Below are 17,803 nucleotides of genomic sequence, written 5' to 3' on the forward strand. Positions count from 1 at the left end.
TTCTTAGAATTTTAAATGTTATATATGTGCCCCAATTTTTTTTTTTTTTTTTTTAGCATATAGTCTTTATTGACATTTTCACATGTTAACAAGTCATTCTGCACCTCAGTAGGGACAGAGTCAAAACTGTGATAAACAGCATATACAATCAGCATAGATACAGAAATGTGAAAGGAGCAGGTAATAAAAGCATAAAGGTTTAAAACATGAACAGGTTGCAGTTTGAGTTAATTAAAGTAATTAAGCTAACAAGTATCGCCATCACCAAAACATCATCCAGGGAGATCCAAGCAGATTAGGATGAGACTAGAAGGAGCTAGAGTGGTCCCGACCTTAGTAAAAGGATCCATAATGATGGGTCCAGTCACTATGGTTGGCCAGGATATATCGGTACGGGGGAACGCTAAAGAACATATAGGGCACCCAGGGATCCTGCCAGTTTGGCAGTATGATACCACACAGTATCTTGGAACAATTGCATCACCTCTTTTAGCTGGGCCGGTGTTAATTCTGACACTACAAATTAAGTCCAGGTAGTGAAGAATTTATCAGTGTATTTACAGTTATATTGGGCGTCAAGCTTGTCCAACGACATCAGTTTGCGAAGTAGATCAGTTAGTTGCTGTATGGAAGGAGGAGCAGGGGATAGCCAGTTTGTCAAAATAGCCTTTTTTTGTGGCAAGCATGCACAAGTGCTCCCACCGTAAGAGATAACCGCCTTTTGGCATGTGTTGGGGCCAGGGGACGTGGAATAGGCAGAGTGGTAGGTTTCGGGTTCTTTGAGTACCTGAATGGGTGGTCATATAGGAGACTGCTTGCTCCCAGAAGCGTTGTATTTGGGGACATAACCATAGCAGATGTTCCAGGTCTGGGGATTGGGCAGAACATTTGGGACAGGAGGTCAGCCAATCAGGAGGAGTAGATTTATCTTATAGGTTGAAGGCGTAATACGCTCTGTGGATGATTTTAAACTGGAGCTCTCTTCATGTTTCACTAATGGTGGCTTTCCGCACAGAAAGCCAACCGGATATTAACATGCTGTCTGTTTCCTCCGGCTCTAGTTGGAGGAATTTAGCCCATTTAACGACATGTGTGTGATAGGTAGCGGGAGAATTTGCGTTCAGGGAGGAGCGGATGATGTGGACATTAAAGGAAGTGACTGCAAGGAATCTGGTACATGGTCTGTAATTCCCCGATGGTCTTGCATTCCCCGATATGTGGATGCCTAGATATGTAAGGGAACGTTTCTGGACCGTGATGGAGCATTCCTCGGGCCATGAGGAGGTATCTAGGGGCGCACTGTGGGGTAACATAAATAGTTCACGCTGAAAAATGTATTTTCAGGCCCGAGAAAGATCCATACTGAGTAATATGTTATATTATTTTGGGGACCCGAGAGGAGGGATCTGATAACAGTAGAATAATATCGTCTGCAAATAATGCAATCTTAAGATCAGCTTGTCCCATTTGGAGCCCCGAGAAGAGTGGGAATGAAGAGAGGGATCTGGAGAGTGGCTCCAACGCTAGATTAAAAAGGAGGGGGGACAATGGACAACCTTGTCTCGTCCCCTTGTGGAGTGTAAAGGATGGGGAGATGGCCGTAGAGGTGAGTATGTGGGCCTTAGGCGATGAATACATTGTGGTTATAAAATTGGGGAAAGTGCCATTAATACCCATACGTCTCATTACAGTATACAACCAATTCCAATTCACATTATCAAAGGCCTTCTCCGCATCCAATGCCAAAAGTGCCAAGGAACGCGGAGAGGTGTAGTCTATGACCCTCAAAGGCCAGAAGAATCTTTCGTGCATTGGTTACCGCAGCCCTGCCTGTAGCAAATCCTACCTGATCAGGGGAGATAAGTTTCGGGAGCACGGCAGCCAGTCTGTTAGTGAGTTGGTGAAGCCAATGGTCGCAAATCACTTTTGGCTAATAACCAAGAGGTTCTAGCGGAGGGTGAGGGATCTTACTTGTAGGCTAGATAAGTACGCCTATAATACAAAACACAAAAATTCCCCAGCCTCAACCTGCCAGCCAGCCTGCAACCAAACAAATTGCCCTGTCAACAGTATGCGTTAAAATCAGAGGTTTTAGTTGCACAAACTTTTGGCCAAAAATATGTAGAAGCCACACTGCCGCTCCAAGGCACCTCTGCAAAGTGTGGTCCTAACTCTATGTATCCGAGTCTCCAAGTGTGAGCATATTAATGAAGTCGATAAATTACATGCAGGTGTACCTGGAGGTAGCCAACTCCTCCTAATAAGGTGCAGGGACGCACTGGAGGCCCAGCAACCAAAAATGCACGCTGGGACTCCAGTGCGTCCCCCAAACCAAAAATAGTCAAGCTAGAAAAGATGGTACATGCATGAATTTATAACCAGCCTTTATAGCAGGGCGCACATTGGGAAGGCTTACAACAATACAAAACACAAAAATACCTCCGTGCTTAACCTGCCAGCCAGCCTGCAACCAAACAAATTGCCCTGTCAACAACTCTATGTAACTCTATGGTCCTAACTCTATGGGGTTGATTTACTAACCTTATAAACACACCACGAACATGTATACACCTCTGTAGTGTGTTCCCTCCCAGCATGATCTATGGGTGGAATCTAAACACCTTTGTAGTGTGTACACACCCAGCAGGTGTGTTGTGCAAAGCCCTGCATGAATTTGCAAGGTGATGTTGTGTAAATTAGCTCTATGTTGTGTTGCTTGCGTTGATGAATGCAGGAATGTAAATGCATGAGCTAACCATTTTTGTCTAAACTGTGAAGCAGCATTATATATGCATCATGTGCATGATTTTTCCATATATGGCATTAGTGGAAATATGCTTTTAGAGACTTTTTGGTTGATAAATACGTTTTGCTGTGTAAAAATCACACGCACCTAGTGCGTGCGTGTGTTTAGGTTAGTAAATCCCCCCCTATGTATCCGAGTCTCCAAGTGTGAGCATATTAATGAAGTCGATCAATTACATGCAGGTGTACCTGGAGGTAGCCAGGTACACCTGCAAATTCCCTTTCAATGTGGACAGCCTGTTTGCCTTTAGTAAGTCAACCCCTTCGGCTCCATTCGCAAATAAGCATGGGGCAGCCAGGTAGTTTAGAGGGGTTTCTTATTGCACATTTAGACTTGCATTTTCCAAATGTTTTTGACTCCGTAAACCTTTAAATAGGAGCGCCTAAAAAATGCTTAAACGCTCATTTACAAGCGTTTTTCAGGCATTCCCATTAAAGTCTACAGGGCCAAAAGCAAGACTCTGCCACAAAAGAAGATCATGTACTTATTTGAGCTTCATGTGACTGCCTACACGTGGCACAATACTTAGGTGTGACCAGGGCATGCTCCCACTCTGACTGCCTTTAGGCGATCCCTTAAGACTCATCCCTTCAAGGAAGCCTATCCCACCTCAACCTGACCACTGAACTTTCACTTTATCAAACAATTCATCCACACACAGCTACCTCCTCATGTATCACTTCCCTCTCCCTTTTAGACTGTAAGCACCCACGGGCAGGGCCCTCCTTACCATCTTGTCGTGGATTGTATTGTAATTGTAATGTCTTCCTTATATTGTAAAGCGCTGAGCAAACTGTTGGCGCTATATAAATCCTATATAATAATAATAATAATAATGAACGGGGACCATTGAAAACAATGGGATTCCTCTTGTTGAGTTTTTCACACTTAAGGAAAGAAGCTACAAAACACTGAGGTGAAAATAGGGCGTCAACGTGCCCTGCTATTTGGTGCTGTTATATTCCAATCTCAGGAGCTGGGAGAGGGTAGGGACAAGGTTGACTTTTGAAAAAAAAAATAAAATCTGCTATATTTTCAGCAGCCTATATCTGTGGATATACAGATCACTTTACATGCAGTTATCACTTACAATATGAAGGCTACCATTTCTGGCCCCTTTCTAAAAATGCTTGTTGTCTCGCATTGATAAATTTTGAGTCACAAACGCAGAAAATGCATGTTGTAAATGAGTATTTAAAAAGTATCAGAATTCCTTATCTCTATACTTTTGAAGTCAATGCATCAGCATGACAGCTAGGCAAGGAGCATTTTCAGATGGAATGCTTAGCAGTGCCAGCTTCCATGATTCGACCACAACCGTTTTCCTTTAAGATAACCTCTGCTTATGCATGGTTTCAATCATGTGCTTAGTTTGAATTGTCCTTGTTTGTGACAGGTTTACTTTAACGTCTGCTAGTAATTTCTACAGACTATTTTTAAGTCTAAGCATTCCAAGTATATTTGGGTAAAGCTTTGAAATATTTACTCACAAAATGTGTTTTACAAGAAGTCTTTTGGGAATCATTAGTGAAAAAGGATTTGCAAATATCTTTTCTTGAACTCAAGACAAAGACTGTTGTTTTTGTACTTAGTCACGTTGGGTCTAAATGTGTCCAAAGGCCCAAACTGATAGGGGGTTCCCTGGAGACCTGATTTAGTGTTTAAGATAAATGTTCCTTTTCAGGCTTAACATTCCTGGTGCCAGACATTAGAGCTAATAATTCAAAGTAACAAGATATGATCCTTCAAAGGCCAAGTGTTCCTAACATCCAGGTTAATTAATTTATCTACAAACAAAATTGAAAAATATGTATATCTTATGTCTCTACGAGTACTTTAGTTTTATTAGTTGCACATAGCCATAAATTTAGATGATTAAAGTATTTTAACTTTGTGGAATGACAGTGTAGTTTATGTGCCATAAAAGATCATAATCAGCTCTTTTGTTCTTCTTTGAGAATGCTTCTTCTTTTACAGAGTAATAATAAGTGCTGAGGGGCACAACTACAAATCACAGAGCCCCATAGCTAAGCATATAACATTGATGTTTAATGGTGGATAAACCTTTTACTTTTACTAAAGGGTGTATAGGACCAGTCACATTGACTTCAGTGGCTTTCAGTAGTTACAAGTGACCTCCTTACATTGGTGTTTGATAGTGGAAGGGATCTCTGTTACATTGCCATCATTGTCTTCTCCCATGGTGCTAGGGTTGCCACCTTTTCTTTAAGCGAAACCCGAACACATTCTAGCGGCGCGCTGACTTTTTGGGGGGGAGAATAAGTGGTGGCCTATTCATATGTAAATAGCACCACCCATTCATATGTAAATATCACAGTTGAGATTATTTTTAGTTGGGGCCAGTAGCTCCTATCTTAATTTTGGTTGCCTCTGTCTGCCTGACATCTTGTGTCCGGGTTTCTGCTGCCATGAAACCCGGACACAGCATTCAAAACCTGGACTGTCCAGGTGAATCCTGGACAGGTGGCAACCCTACACGGTGCCTGCAGGTTCTGCCTAATCACATCAGTGCAGGAACTTTAAGGCCTCATGCACATGGAGCTGTCAGCTACAGCTGAGAAATCTTGTGGCTAGAACATGTGGACTGTTGTGTCATTTATCCCAGATGGGTCCGTACAGATGCAGCCGCTGTGCCCATTCAAGTGAATGACAGGTTGACAGTGCTGCACCTCTCAGTGGCTGTCTGCATGTAATGATACATGAAATGATTACCTACAGTTTGGGATAAATGCTTGTCCCTTGGCTCATTCCATGTACAATTACATGGGGACAGCTAGTGACAGATGCGGCCGCTGTTGGCCTGTCATTCACATGAACAGGCACAGCAGCTGAAGCTGTATGAACACACCTGGGATTCTGGCCACAAAAATTCACAGGTTCTTGCTGCAGGAATTATCAGCCGCAGCTAATAGCCCCATGTGCATGAGGCCTAAGGCAGTCTTTGGGAGGAGGCAACTCCGCCGAGATTTGTGTGTTTTGTGTGTTTCAGAGGAGTGAGCGCTGGCAGAAGCACAGGAAGCACAGGTGGAGGAAGCCGCATAGCGGCCATGGGGTATGCTATTGTGGTAGTTTCTCCACTGTAAGTAATGCTTTAAGTGTGCACAGTACTTGGTATACTTAGGACAGTTAACAGATAGCTAAACCCAAAAACAAAACATTTACATATTGCAGCTTACTAGTCCTTAGATTTGGTGGCCATATTAGTTTTAATTTATTAGGCTAATAACATTTTCAGCGAATACAAAAAAATACACGTTGTTCTTGCCAGAAGTACAGTGTCCTTGTAACTTCCTGTGAGCTGAACTGAAAGCACAGTGTTAGTACCTTCCTGTAAACTCCCCATGTAATAGAGATGAGCAAAAGCAGACAAGTCCAGCCTGGGTGACAACCATGGCTCATCTATAGCCAGCCAGAGGCAGAAAGCGTGCTATTTGCAGACTTACCTGGTGAAATAAAGCAAAAAGAAAAAAAAGAATCAGAATGCAGCCACCACATCTAAGGATGGTAAGCTGCAATATATATTGTTTTGTTTTGCCTTTAGATATACTTTAATATACAGCGAGTGGCCAGATTATTATGACCACCCCATCAGTACTTCGTTGGGCCACGAGATGACTCCACGAGATGACTTCGTTGGGCCGCCTTGTTACTCCACGAGATGTTGAAAGGTGATGCGAGGAATCTGACACTGCACTGTTGCCCTTCTGTTGTCTTGTACCAGTCTTGCCACTCTCCGTTCTGCCCTAACATTGACTAGTCGCTGACGGCCACAATTCGCACGTTCAGACCCAGATTTTCGGCTGACAGTCCAGTCTTTAAACACTTTAACAATGAGCCCCTCTTGAACATTTAACGATTTCTGCCGTTTTGCTGATACTCGCTCCACGGCTCCTAGCGCCAACAATCTTCCCACGTTCAAAGGCGGTTAAATCGCGTTGTTTACCCATATCTTGCCTATTAGACCTATGATGTTATTAAAGTGTCAGGTTTATAGTAGGTTTAATTGTCCCTTTAAAAAAAAATACTGTACATGTGGAAGAGGAAACATTCACTGGTCAGAATTCTGCTAACCAAGATGTAACTGTGAGAAAACAACCTAATATAAATTGATCTCTACAGAACACTGACCTACAGGCCAGGGTGAAAACTTTGGAGAGCTGTGAATGTCGCCGACCTTCATGTTTCTGGGAAGGAAAAGAGTATCAGGACAGTGAGACATGGAAGAAAGACACATGTAACATCTGCGTGTGCGTTGGAGGCTCCGTAAAGTGTTCACTGCGCAAGGACTGGCCTCAATGTCTCTGTAAGTTTTCTGTACTTTTCTTTTTCTTTTAATGGTATGTTGTAGGATATTGTACCCAACCTGCACTCTGTAGTGCAGGTTGAACCTATTGAGATGTAAGGTAGATGCTGCTTTCTGACACAGCATTCATCCTGTGTACTCTTCCAAGTTACAATTAGGATTAATGTTTATTTATACCAAAAATGTATTTAGGGAATGGTTGCAACTGGGGCCATCCCTTTAATGAGGCAGTCTGAGGCTGTTGCCTTAGGCGGCATCTCTTTGAGTCACTTCCTGCCAGAGCATCCCAGGTTGCTAAGAGCTGGTTGGGGAGATGTGTAAGGGCCATACACATCTCCCTTCCCAGCTTTTAGCAACCTGGAACACTCTGGTTGGTGTCCCACCCAGCTCCTGGCAACCAGTGAAATCAGTGAGCTGGGCGTGACACTTGCCAGAGCTCGGTGGTGCACCACCAGGACCCCATCAACATGACCCCACCCCCCTATTGCAACCTCTGTTAGGTTTTTAATTGCTGTCTATACTCCTACTGAGGAGTTTCACATTTTCCATTTGACCTGGCAAGCATTGTTAGAGAAACAGAGAGGTAAATATCATGGTAGACAATTATGAGGACCATTCATTCCTGTTAAGTTGTATATAAAAGATTGTCAAGCAATGTACATACAATATCTGTGCTCTTTATTGGCTGGTATGTGGAAACTACTTGAAATATGTTTTTTTCCCTCTTTCTTGATACATATTTTTGTATTTGACTCTTGACTTGTAGACAGAGTAGTTCAGACATACTGTACATATTAAAACCTGTTGTATCAATGAAACAGTTTTGAAGAAAAGCAAGATATTGTGATGTCTTTAGAATTACTAACATAATAGTGTTAACATGATTCCAGTATACAGAGCAACCAGCACGTTATCTGTAGGTTTTCGTAGAGAAATGCCACCACTGCTGGCACAGTATAGTATTCATAGCCCCCAACTGTCCCTCTTCAGTTGTTCCTCTTTTTCATCTGATGTGTATAAATCTGTAAAAATGCACTCTTTAACGCTTCACACTGGTGCTGATAACTTGGTGTCCACCGTTCTCATCCTAGAAAGGTGGACACCAAAGTATGTAAAAGTGAAGTGAAGAAGTAAAAGTTAAGATGACTGTATTAGCAAAACAGGAGTGCAGCGATGTCCAACCTAAAAGGACTCATGCCAGGCTATGCTATTCAAACAGACAGGCCCATATGGTGAATATGAGTGCATTCTCAGCACAGGCCTTTCCACAATACCTTTCACCTTGCAAATGCATATTTACATTAAAATAAGTCTGCCACCTTATGTATCTAATTCTTTTTACGTACAATGCACACAATTCTGTATAGTATGTAGTAGATGATGTGTTTTTCTTTTAATAGCTTGCACTTATGAAGGGAGAATATACAGTAACAAGGAGAACTTCTCTGTGGGTTCCTGCACTTCCTGTGTCTGCCAGGTTAGTATTATTAAGCACTAGAACCCCCGCCCCCCTCCATAAAACACATGCATTTGCATTGGTTATAAATTAGAAAAAGACATATTGAAAACCATAACGTATGTTCATTTAATTTAACTTTCTATGGGTTATTATTAAAGTAAGACATATGTTATGATTTTGCAATACTTCAGATGAAGTTATTTTATATTCCTGAATACTGTATGGAAATACACCTTTATTGATGCTGGTCAAAGATGGGCAAATATCTCAAAGATATCTAAAATCTGAAATCTAGGACCACTACACAGAAACCACACTACTACACAAGAGTTACAGTATGTACCCTGTTGGAGGCACTCTAAATGCATATGATCTGCTGGGGGCCTGATTTACTAAGTGTAAAGTTCAGTGAAATAAATCCACATTCACTTTAACATCTAATCGTAGACAAATTAACATATACAGTATATTTGTAAAACTCTCCTGCACATCATTGGTTATTTCTGCTCACTTCATTTAATTGTTAAGCAGGCCTATTCTCAAATGTTAACAGTCATGCTGGGTGGAAACCTTACAAGAGAAAAGGTTGTTCGTGGATCTCTCTTTTGCTAGTCACGTGACTAGAAGCCTAGGCCTCTGGTCACATGATCTCGGTTGTAAGGCTGGATCAGCCAATTTTAGCTCTGGTTGTTCCTTTCAACAGATCACATGACAAAATGCCTAGGCTTTTCATCACATGACTAGTGCTAGTTGGAGCCTGAAGCAGCACTTTTTTCATAAGTTATGTAAGTACATCTAATATTCTTTCTTTATTCATGCCCGTCAAGACTGTAAGCATTAAAGGAGAACTATGAGGTGAGTGCTTTTCACTCACCTCATAGTTCTAGCCGACCTGTGACAATGAGACTGTCACAGGTCGGCTCAGTAGATCGGGAGGTGAGCGAACACATACCGGCGTTCGCTCACCTTTCAATCCTGTCAGGGCTCTCTGCCGTGACAGGGGAGGGGCTGGATTCCCCCTCCCCGCTCCGATCCGCCAGCGCTGACTGGTGGATCGGACGGGGAGGGGGCGGGTACAGCTGGCTCTGCCTCCAGATAGGCAAAGCCAGCTGTCAGTCATGCAGCTGGGCGGATCCTGGCACAATTGTCGGGATCCGCTTCAGCTGCGGCGTCACAGTATATTGAGTATATTCCATATACTGTGGCGTCTTGTCTCTACTGAGTCCGTCACCCTAGGCTTAGTATACCGCGAGCTGTAGCTCGTGGTATACTGAGCCTAGGGTGACGGGAGGACGCTAGTTTGTGTCCTCCCGTTACCCTGAGGAGAACTATGGGGAAAATACTTAACCCCATAGTTCTCCTTTAAAGTAATATTCAAGTCAAAAGGTTTTTAAGCTGTTTCAAATCCTGATGAAATATTTTACAATGGATAGCCTATTGCAGAATCAACTGGTCCTCTGAGTACTGGTCGTGATATCCTTTAGGGTAGCTCCTTTCCCTTGCAGCGTCCTATGGAGCCACCCTTGAGTGAGATAGTAAGTTGTGTGTGTCTTCATAAACACACAGACACAACAAGGCATCCCACTCCCCTCCTCCCTCCTACTTCCTCCTTCCCCCCTTCTCGATTCCAGTAAATTGACAGCTACTGGAGACTGCTCTGTCCCTTGTGATCTTGTACTGGACAGGAAGTTCAGGGAAGCTGAGCTGAGAGAGTTTGAGCCAGCTGTTTGGAAACATGATGAGTGGAAGTGTTTGGGCAAAAATGTAAAGAAAAATGTAAATGTAAAGAAATACTTTGCTGGGCACTGTATATTTGCTTGATCTTGATTCATTATTGAAAACAGTTTTTAGATTAATACCACTTTAAGTGTAGGTATGTTTGTACCTCACTTTACAGTTTAGTAAATAAGGCCTGCAGATTTTTTCTGCTTTCTACAAACAATATGCAGCTGGACTGTTCTTCACAAAACAAGTGCCTTACCAGACATTATGAGAACAGATGGCATGTATGAAGTATTTTCTAATCTATTTCCTGAACTATCTGTGAGTGTTCATTTCTATGTTTGGTTTTAACCATTAGTAACATTGTAATTTGTATTATGTGAGGGAAGGTACACCTTCATGTTGAGCACATTGTTTTTATCAGCACATCTGTTTTTTATTATTCTTTTGTATGACTTACATAAAGACTGCTATTTATTACTTAGTGCTGCAATGTTATCCTTATTTGTCTTTTTGTAAGCTGTGCAGCAAAGCCAGATATCTGCTGAACTGTTTACAAAAGTTTATGTATCAAAAGAATATAACTGAAGAGCATTAGGAAGCCACATTTTTGCCTTTTCACTATGATGCCCTATGCGAATACAACATACCTGTGAAGGAGCATAGCTAGCTATATTTAACCCATTTATGACCATCTTAACTAAAAAATTAAACCATGCAAATGTCATTTTGTTCATTGGCATGTCATTTTTACTTGGCTACTGAGCTTCCTGGTTAGTCCCTGCAGTTCACAGCCCATGCATGTTTGTAATATAAAGCATGTGACCACCATCTGAATTCTATTAAGTTTACTATTAGGCTGCCCATATATGGGATTATATCTCCCCGAGAACAATAGGCATAGAGATATCTGCTCCTAACTGAACGAGTCCAGCATGGTTCTCATCCATGTTGACAGCCGTTCATGAATCATAATCTGATTTTTTTCAGACTGAGCCCTACCCACAAGAAGTTTGTGAAGCATGTTAGAGCATTTCTTGATAACAATTGGCTTTAGCTCCTGAGCACACTTATTATCAACCCTAGGGGGTCGAAAACAGCCAAATTGTTAAAGCTGGCCATATACTAGTAGATTTTCATACAAACATTTTTATATGGAAAATTTTATCAGAACATTCGATAATGTCTGAGACTTGGCAAATGTCGTTGAAAATTGTTTCATTTTAACATTGGATGTTGGAATTAATAGTTTCCTCAATGAAAACCACATTCTCTGTTAGAATTTTCCATCCTGCTCCTTTGATATTTTTCATCATTGTAGTCAAAAATGATCATCAGTTTGACCCCATTAACTATTACAAAAATCAAGGGATTTTTTTTTTTAATGAAATTATACTGATGTATGGCCTGCTTAAGAGTGATGCTCAGAATGGAATCTGGCTTAGATATGGCTGCTTTTTGATCCCTCTTAGTAATAATTAGGGGTGAGATCTGAAGAATCAGTCTGGGCTAATGTATTTTATTGTTAGTAGAAATATCAGCACTTGACTAGGTGTGGCTGTAGTAGCACAGAGTCCACTGCTATGGGGTACTAAGTAGGGGGAACTTTGTCTTTATATACGATAAGATTTACGTTATTCTTGGGACAGTTTCTGCAAAATATTATCTTGCCATACTTTTATTATGGAATCCAGATGAACTTAGATAAATGGGGTTGAACTAAACATATTTAATTTGTTTCTGCTCTGGGAAATAGCAGCATGGAATACATTTACTGAGTTAAACATTTTAACATGCATCTCTCCATTTGGATTCTGTAATAATGAGAACATGTTGTTGAGCACTGCAAAAATCATACATGTTAGTTTAGTCTAGGCTGATCAGTCTTCTCCTTTTAGAGTGGTGAGGTGACCTGTGTCCAAAAGACTTGTCCTCCAGTGGCCTGTTCTAACCCAGTGACGTTGCCTACAGAGTGCTGCCCTCGCTGTCCAACTGGTGAGTCTTTTGTCCTGCATTGAGGTAATGAGTGCCAGTGGCGTAACCAGAGTTCTGGGCGCCCGGGGCAGAAATTTTTTTTCGCCCCCCCCACCCATTATATAAACAACCACTGGAACTGTACCCTGCACCTCCCCCCCACACACACATGTTTTTATTTTAATTTTTCAAATTTTAATATTTTATTTTTTTAGAAACTTTTTCATTTTTTTAAATTAATTTTTATTTATTAATTCATTTTTTATTAAATATTTTTATTTTTTACTTTACTTTTAGGGGCTTTGGGGAAATATTGGGGGTCTAAACAGACCCCTAATATTTCCCTTTAAAAATAGAAAAAGAGATTGAGGACACAGAGTCCTCAATCTCTTTTTCTGTGTCCCCTGTTATCAATGAACAGGAATCCTTTATGAGTGTTCCTGTTCATTGATAACATGGTATGTTTACTATAACTACAATTATGAATGAACAGGAGGAGATGTAGATCACTCCCATTCATTCATAATTGAGGATATAGTATACATACCAGGTCCTCAATTATGTACAAACACTCAGCGATCACTGATCACTGAGTGCTTGTACCCGTTCTCCTCTCTGACACACACTGTCATAGGAGGCTGCAAGAGGAGAGCCCAGCCTCCTGTGACAGCGCTGGCTGTCTCCGCCCCCACACCGCTCTGCTGCACTGTGATAGGCGGCCGAGTGGTGTGGGAGGAAAGACACAGGCCGCTCACAGCGCTCGTCCCGCAGCGCTCGTCCCGCAGCGCTCGTCCCGCAGCGCTCGTCCCGCAGCGCTCGTCCCGCAGCGCTCGGCCGCCTGTCATTTTCTCTCTGATTCCTTTCATCCCTGCTGGGCACTGCTCTGTGACCCAGCGGGGATGAAAGGAATCACGGCCGCGCCGACAAAACGGCAGGAAAATGTCACTTTCGGCATTTAGCCGAAAGTGCAATTTTCGGCCGGCGCCCCCCCTTCACTTTTCGCCCGGGGCCCGCGCCCCTGCTGCCCCCCCCCGGTTGTTACGCCACTGATGAGTGCTCTCATTATTTCCAAAAAATATATTACTGATGGTCTTTGCAAATAAAGAATGGGTACATCATTATACTAGGCACCAAGTGCCAGTGAAAAAGGTGAAGGTGTATGCTGTTTTGTCATGTGCCCAGTTCAAGTTTAAAGTATCACTGAACTCAGGATTTAAACCTTAAAAATACATTCAAGTACCTTAACTATTAACAAAAAAAATTCTTATTTGTGTATTGCTCAGCTGTAGATCCTCAAATCATCTCTGAATTCATGCTGACACTGACCTTCTTTCTGCAGGGTTGCTACCTGTGTTCCCCATGGTCCCTGTGTGTGTTGCAAAGTAGCCACCACTCCAATCTTACTCCCATGATGGACTACAATCTCACATTTAGTTTACTAATTTGCATTGAGATTATAGTCCATCATGGGAGGGAGCTTGGAACAGTGGCTACTTTACAACACAGGGACCATGGAGAACAAAAGTAGCCACCCTCCAGAAGGAAGGACAGTGTCAGCACCAATTCAGAGATGATTTGAGGATCTACAGCTGAGTGATACACAAATCTAGAGGCAGAGCCAGCTATGCCTGTCCCCTCCCCTCTCTGATCCTCCAGCGCTGACTGGAGGGTCGGACAGGGGAGGGGATGGGCATAGCTGGGGGAATCCCTGCAAGGAGCAGTGACTGACAGTCACCGCTTTCTGCAGGGAGACGATTGGGAAGTGAGCAAGCGCCGATATGTTTTCACTCACTACCCAACCAATAGAGCCGACGTGTGACAGTTTCAGTGTCACACGTCAGCTCTAACTATGGGGATGAGTGTAATTCACTCAGGCCATAGTTCTCCTTTAATGTTTAATGCAACAGTTTTTGATTTCCTGAGTCTTAAAATATTCTTTAACTAAACTTTGACCACTCTTAAAGAAGTTGTATTTGGACGGTACACGCTGAGTGGAGACACTCTGTGATGCCATCACGTCCATTTGGAAATATTGGTAAATGTTGCCTTGTTTAATAAGGCGTTTTTTTTAAACAATGCTGTATAGCACATGGGATGTGAGTTTCTCTTTATATCATTTTACATAAAGTTTTAAAAGGTTTTATGCAATGCTAGTGTTATCTCCCTTATATTTGCTACTGAAGGACAAGGAGAGCCAGCACATTGGAAGACGAGAGAAGGTAAGGATAGTGGATTTAGCCAAAAATTAGAATTTTGACTAACTTTGAGAGAAGTGGTCAAAATCATCTGGTGAGTCCTTAATCCTTCAGGTCTCACTGTGGTGAATAATTCATGTAATTCATGGAAAAAATGGAGAGGTAATTAAATGCACTGGCCACTTTATTTCCAAGAATACTTTTTGGAAGATGATACATTTTTCCCGAGAGCACTCTTTTTTAGACAATGCAGTTTTATTTGTACTTGTATATATTATTACAGCAGATTAGGATTGTTACAATTTTAATGCATTATTTATGAAAATTGTTTTTTTGATGGTTTAGATACTTTTTGCCCATAGTACTTCTTTTTAGTTTGAGAACACTAGGAGTGCTGGGCTATACACTCACAACCTCCTGTAATATAGTTTTAATATATGTTGAGCCTGCCAAGAGATCCATTATTTTTCTACCTAAGCTGTCCAGCTACCATTGTAAGCACCTCCACAAGTATTTTTTCCAGCTGTAACTGCTGGAAAAAATACTTGTGGAGGTGCTTACAATGGTCAGCCTTTATTTAAACCTTTTACTTAAACCTTATTTTCCCAAATAAGGGAAATAACCCCAATGCAAGGATTAATAACAATTTTGCCTGGAGTTGTTCTTTTAAAGTCCATTTTACACTGCACATCCATCTATTACTACCATGTCTCTAGTGTGACAATGTTGCTGAACAATTACACTGCAGAATGAAAAGCATTGCCACTCAATTACAGTAAGTGTTAAAATAATTGATCGACTGGCAGTATCAACAGGTGTTGTTATATTATGGGAGGACAGTGACAGACTGCATCGTATATGTAATTTTTTATTTTGGTCATAGTTACACTATAACAAGGGGAATATTCCTTTTACACTTTAATGTACACTATATAGTCATAGGTTTGTGGAGACTTAACCATCACAGTTCCATTAATTGTTTGGACATGCTATATGGAGTTGCCCCTCCAACACTCATGAATCCTCTTTGCAGCTATAACTGCCTCCACTCTTTTGGAAAGACATTCCACAAGGTTTTGTAGTGTGTCTTAAGAATTTTTGCCCATTCGGCCTAAAGCACATTAGTAATGTAAAGTACAGATGTTGGATGAAAAAACTCAGCATTCCAGTTTATCCAAAAGGTGTTCACTAAGGTTGAGGTCAGGGCTGTTTGCGGGCATATCGAATTCCTCCACACCAGTCTTATTAAACTATGTCTTTACGGATCTAGTTTTGAACACAGGGGCACAATCATTGGGGAACATAAACGGACCTTCCCCAAACCATTTTCACCAACAAGGTTGGAGGTGCACATTTGTCTAAAATGTCTGTGTATTCTGTAGCATTAACAGTACCTGTCTCTGGAAACACCTGAACTCAATAAATTGGTGGATTGGCCACTTACTGACACCACTCAGACATCAGTATGTTACATGTGGCCTTCTCTTTTGCAATACCTGGTATTGAAGGCTACTTGTTTGGATATGATAGTTATTAAATTTTATCTCTGAAAGGTCAAACTTCAGACTGCCAAGCACATGTAAGGAGGTAAGTAGAAATGTAAGTGAAAACATTAATTGGTATTAAAGCAAAATTCCAGCCAGAGCTTTTTTTAGTTTTTCCAAATAATTTAGGTCAAGGTTTAGGTTTAATAATCTAGGTCAATGCAACATTTCAGTTTAGGTTTAATAATCTAGGTCAATGCAACATTTCAGCAAGAATGGGGGGCACATTAAATAAGCGGACCTTGCTATTTAGGTGCAAGGTCTGCGTTAAGGGAATATGATGAGTGTTTTAAAGGCCTACCTTGTAAAATCTGCAATGTTATAGCTCCAAAAGAAATGATGAAACTTTAAATATCATCAATTAGTAATCATATGGTTATAGAATTTATGTTTTGTTAATATGTGGTCACTGAGACTCATGAAGTGTGATTACTCATATAAAATTGGCTTCCTAAGTGCAGAATCTTGATATTGGTCATGCAGCTGAATTGCAGCCAGCAGTTCTTCAGTCCCCAGATAAATATGTGCTTTTTCACTCAATTCAGCCTCTCTCATCAGAAACAGCACAATTTTTACTCCCAGCACCGCCAAAAATATGTTGTCAGCAATCTATCCTGTATGGGTTTACTGTAATGCTGAGTGCTCAATTTTCAAGAATTTGCCCTTATGTGTTCTGTTTTCATCTTATTTTTTTATGTGTGCCTGTTTTATAGGCTGCTCTGATGGTCATCTAGAAGGAGATACATGGAGAAAAGACCCTTGTATGAGCTGTATCTGTCAGGTAAACATAATACATGGTACATAGAACACAATTGTGCTCATTTATAAACAGAAGAATGCCTATAGCAGCCTATAGCTGTCTAAAGTATCTTAGTTGCATAAATACTGCACAAAAATAATAATCTGTCTGCACACCCATGATTCTACATTCATGTAAAAAAAGCATTTTTGAAGCTGAACTCTGGGCACAAAAAAAGTTTATTTACATATATTCCTTAATAGCCACAAAATATATAAATTCACTTTGTGTGCACCAAACAACTTTGCAAACCCATGTATTGCCCTGTGAAAGTAGCAGTAAAATCATCACTGTCCTGCACGTAGCCTGTGGGAGGGGCTCAGCAGCTCCACCCACTACAGGCTGCCTTCTAAAAACTACAGGAGGGGGTGGATACAAGACCAGTTACCCTGAACAAATAGAGAGAGCAGCAGTGGCTGGTTTTTATTACAGGTAGCTCCTGTATAGAGGAACATTTTCATGTTGGATTACTGCACAGATCTGGAAGAATATACATGGCTCTTGTATTTAGACAGCATTTGATATCCTGGCTCTTATCTTTAATTATTGGCTTGACTTTATGTTTTTTGTGACAGACTGCAGTTTTTAATTGCCTTTGTGATCATCAACAGCATCAGTATGAAACTAAAAGTGAAATTATAATTATATTTGTTTACCATAGGGGGGCTCGGTCAGATGTATTACTGAGGCATGTGGTCCAAGAACTTGTGAACACCCTGTTACTCCTCCTGGGAAGTGCTGCCCGGAATGTACCAACTGTGAATACCTGGGGCATATTGTGAGGAATGGTGAAATGTTTCAGCCAGATCTGTGTACAACTTGTACATGCAGAGTAAGTAAAGAGCTTCTTAAAATATGTTAAGTGAATAAGAATTCCTTTTATTACAGTATAGCGAATTATACTTTGTACACATTAAAATGTAGATTTATTCACTTTGAGCACCATGAAACTCAATTTCAATGAGAACAGTGAAATCATT

At 41.2% G+C, this 17,803-nt stretch overlaps 1 protein-coding gene across 1 annotated transcript in view; it reads left to right on the forward strand.

Moving 5' to 3' along the window:
• The window catches only part of KCP (kielin/chordin-like protein), a 95,831-nt gene that overhangs the window by 27,670 nt on the left and 50,358 nt on the right, over positions 1-17,803 (forward strand). Inside the window, exons 9-12 of the mRNA XM_018557072.1 lie at positions 6,947-7,130; positions 8,531-8,607; positions 12,210-12,306; positions 16,738-16,805. Of these exons, the coding sequence (XP_018412574.1) occupies positions 6,947-7,130; positions 8,531-8,607; positions 12,210-12,306; positions 16,738-16,805 (426 nt within the window). The remainder of the gene's footprint in view (positions 1-6,946; positions 7,131-8,530; positions 8,608-12,209; positions 12,307-16,737; positions 16,806-17,803) is intronic.

Source organism: Nanorana parkeri, unplaced genomic scaffold (assembly GCF_000935625.1).
Source record: "Nanorana parkeri isolate BGI_ZX_2015 unplaced genomic scaffold, ASM93562v1 scaffold265, whole genome shotgun sequence".
Classification (NCBI taxonomy): Eukaryota; Metazoa; Chordata; class Amphibia; order Anura; family Dicroglossidae; genus Nanorana; species Nanorana parkeri.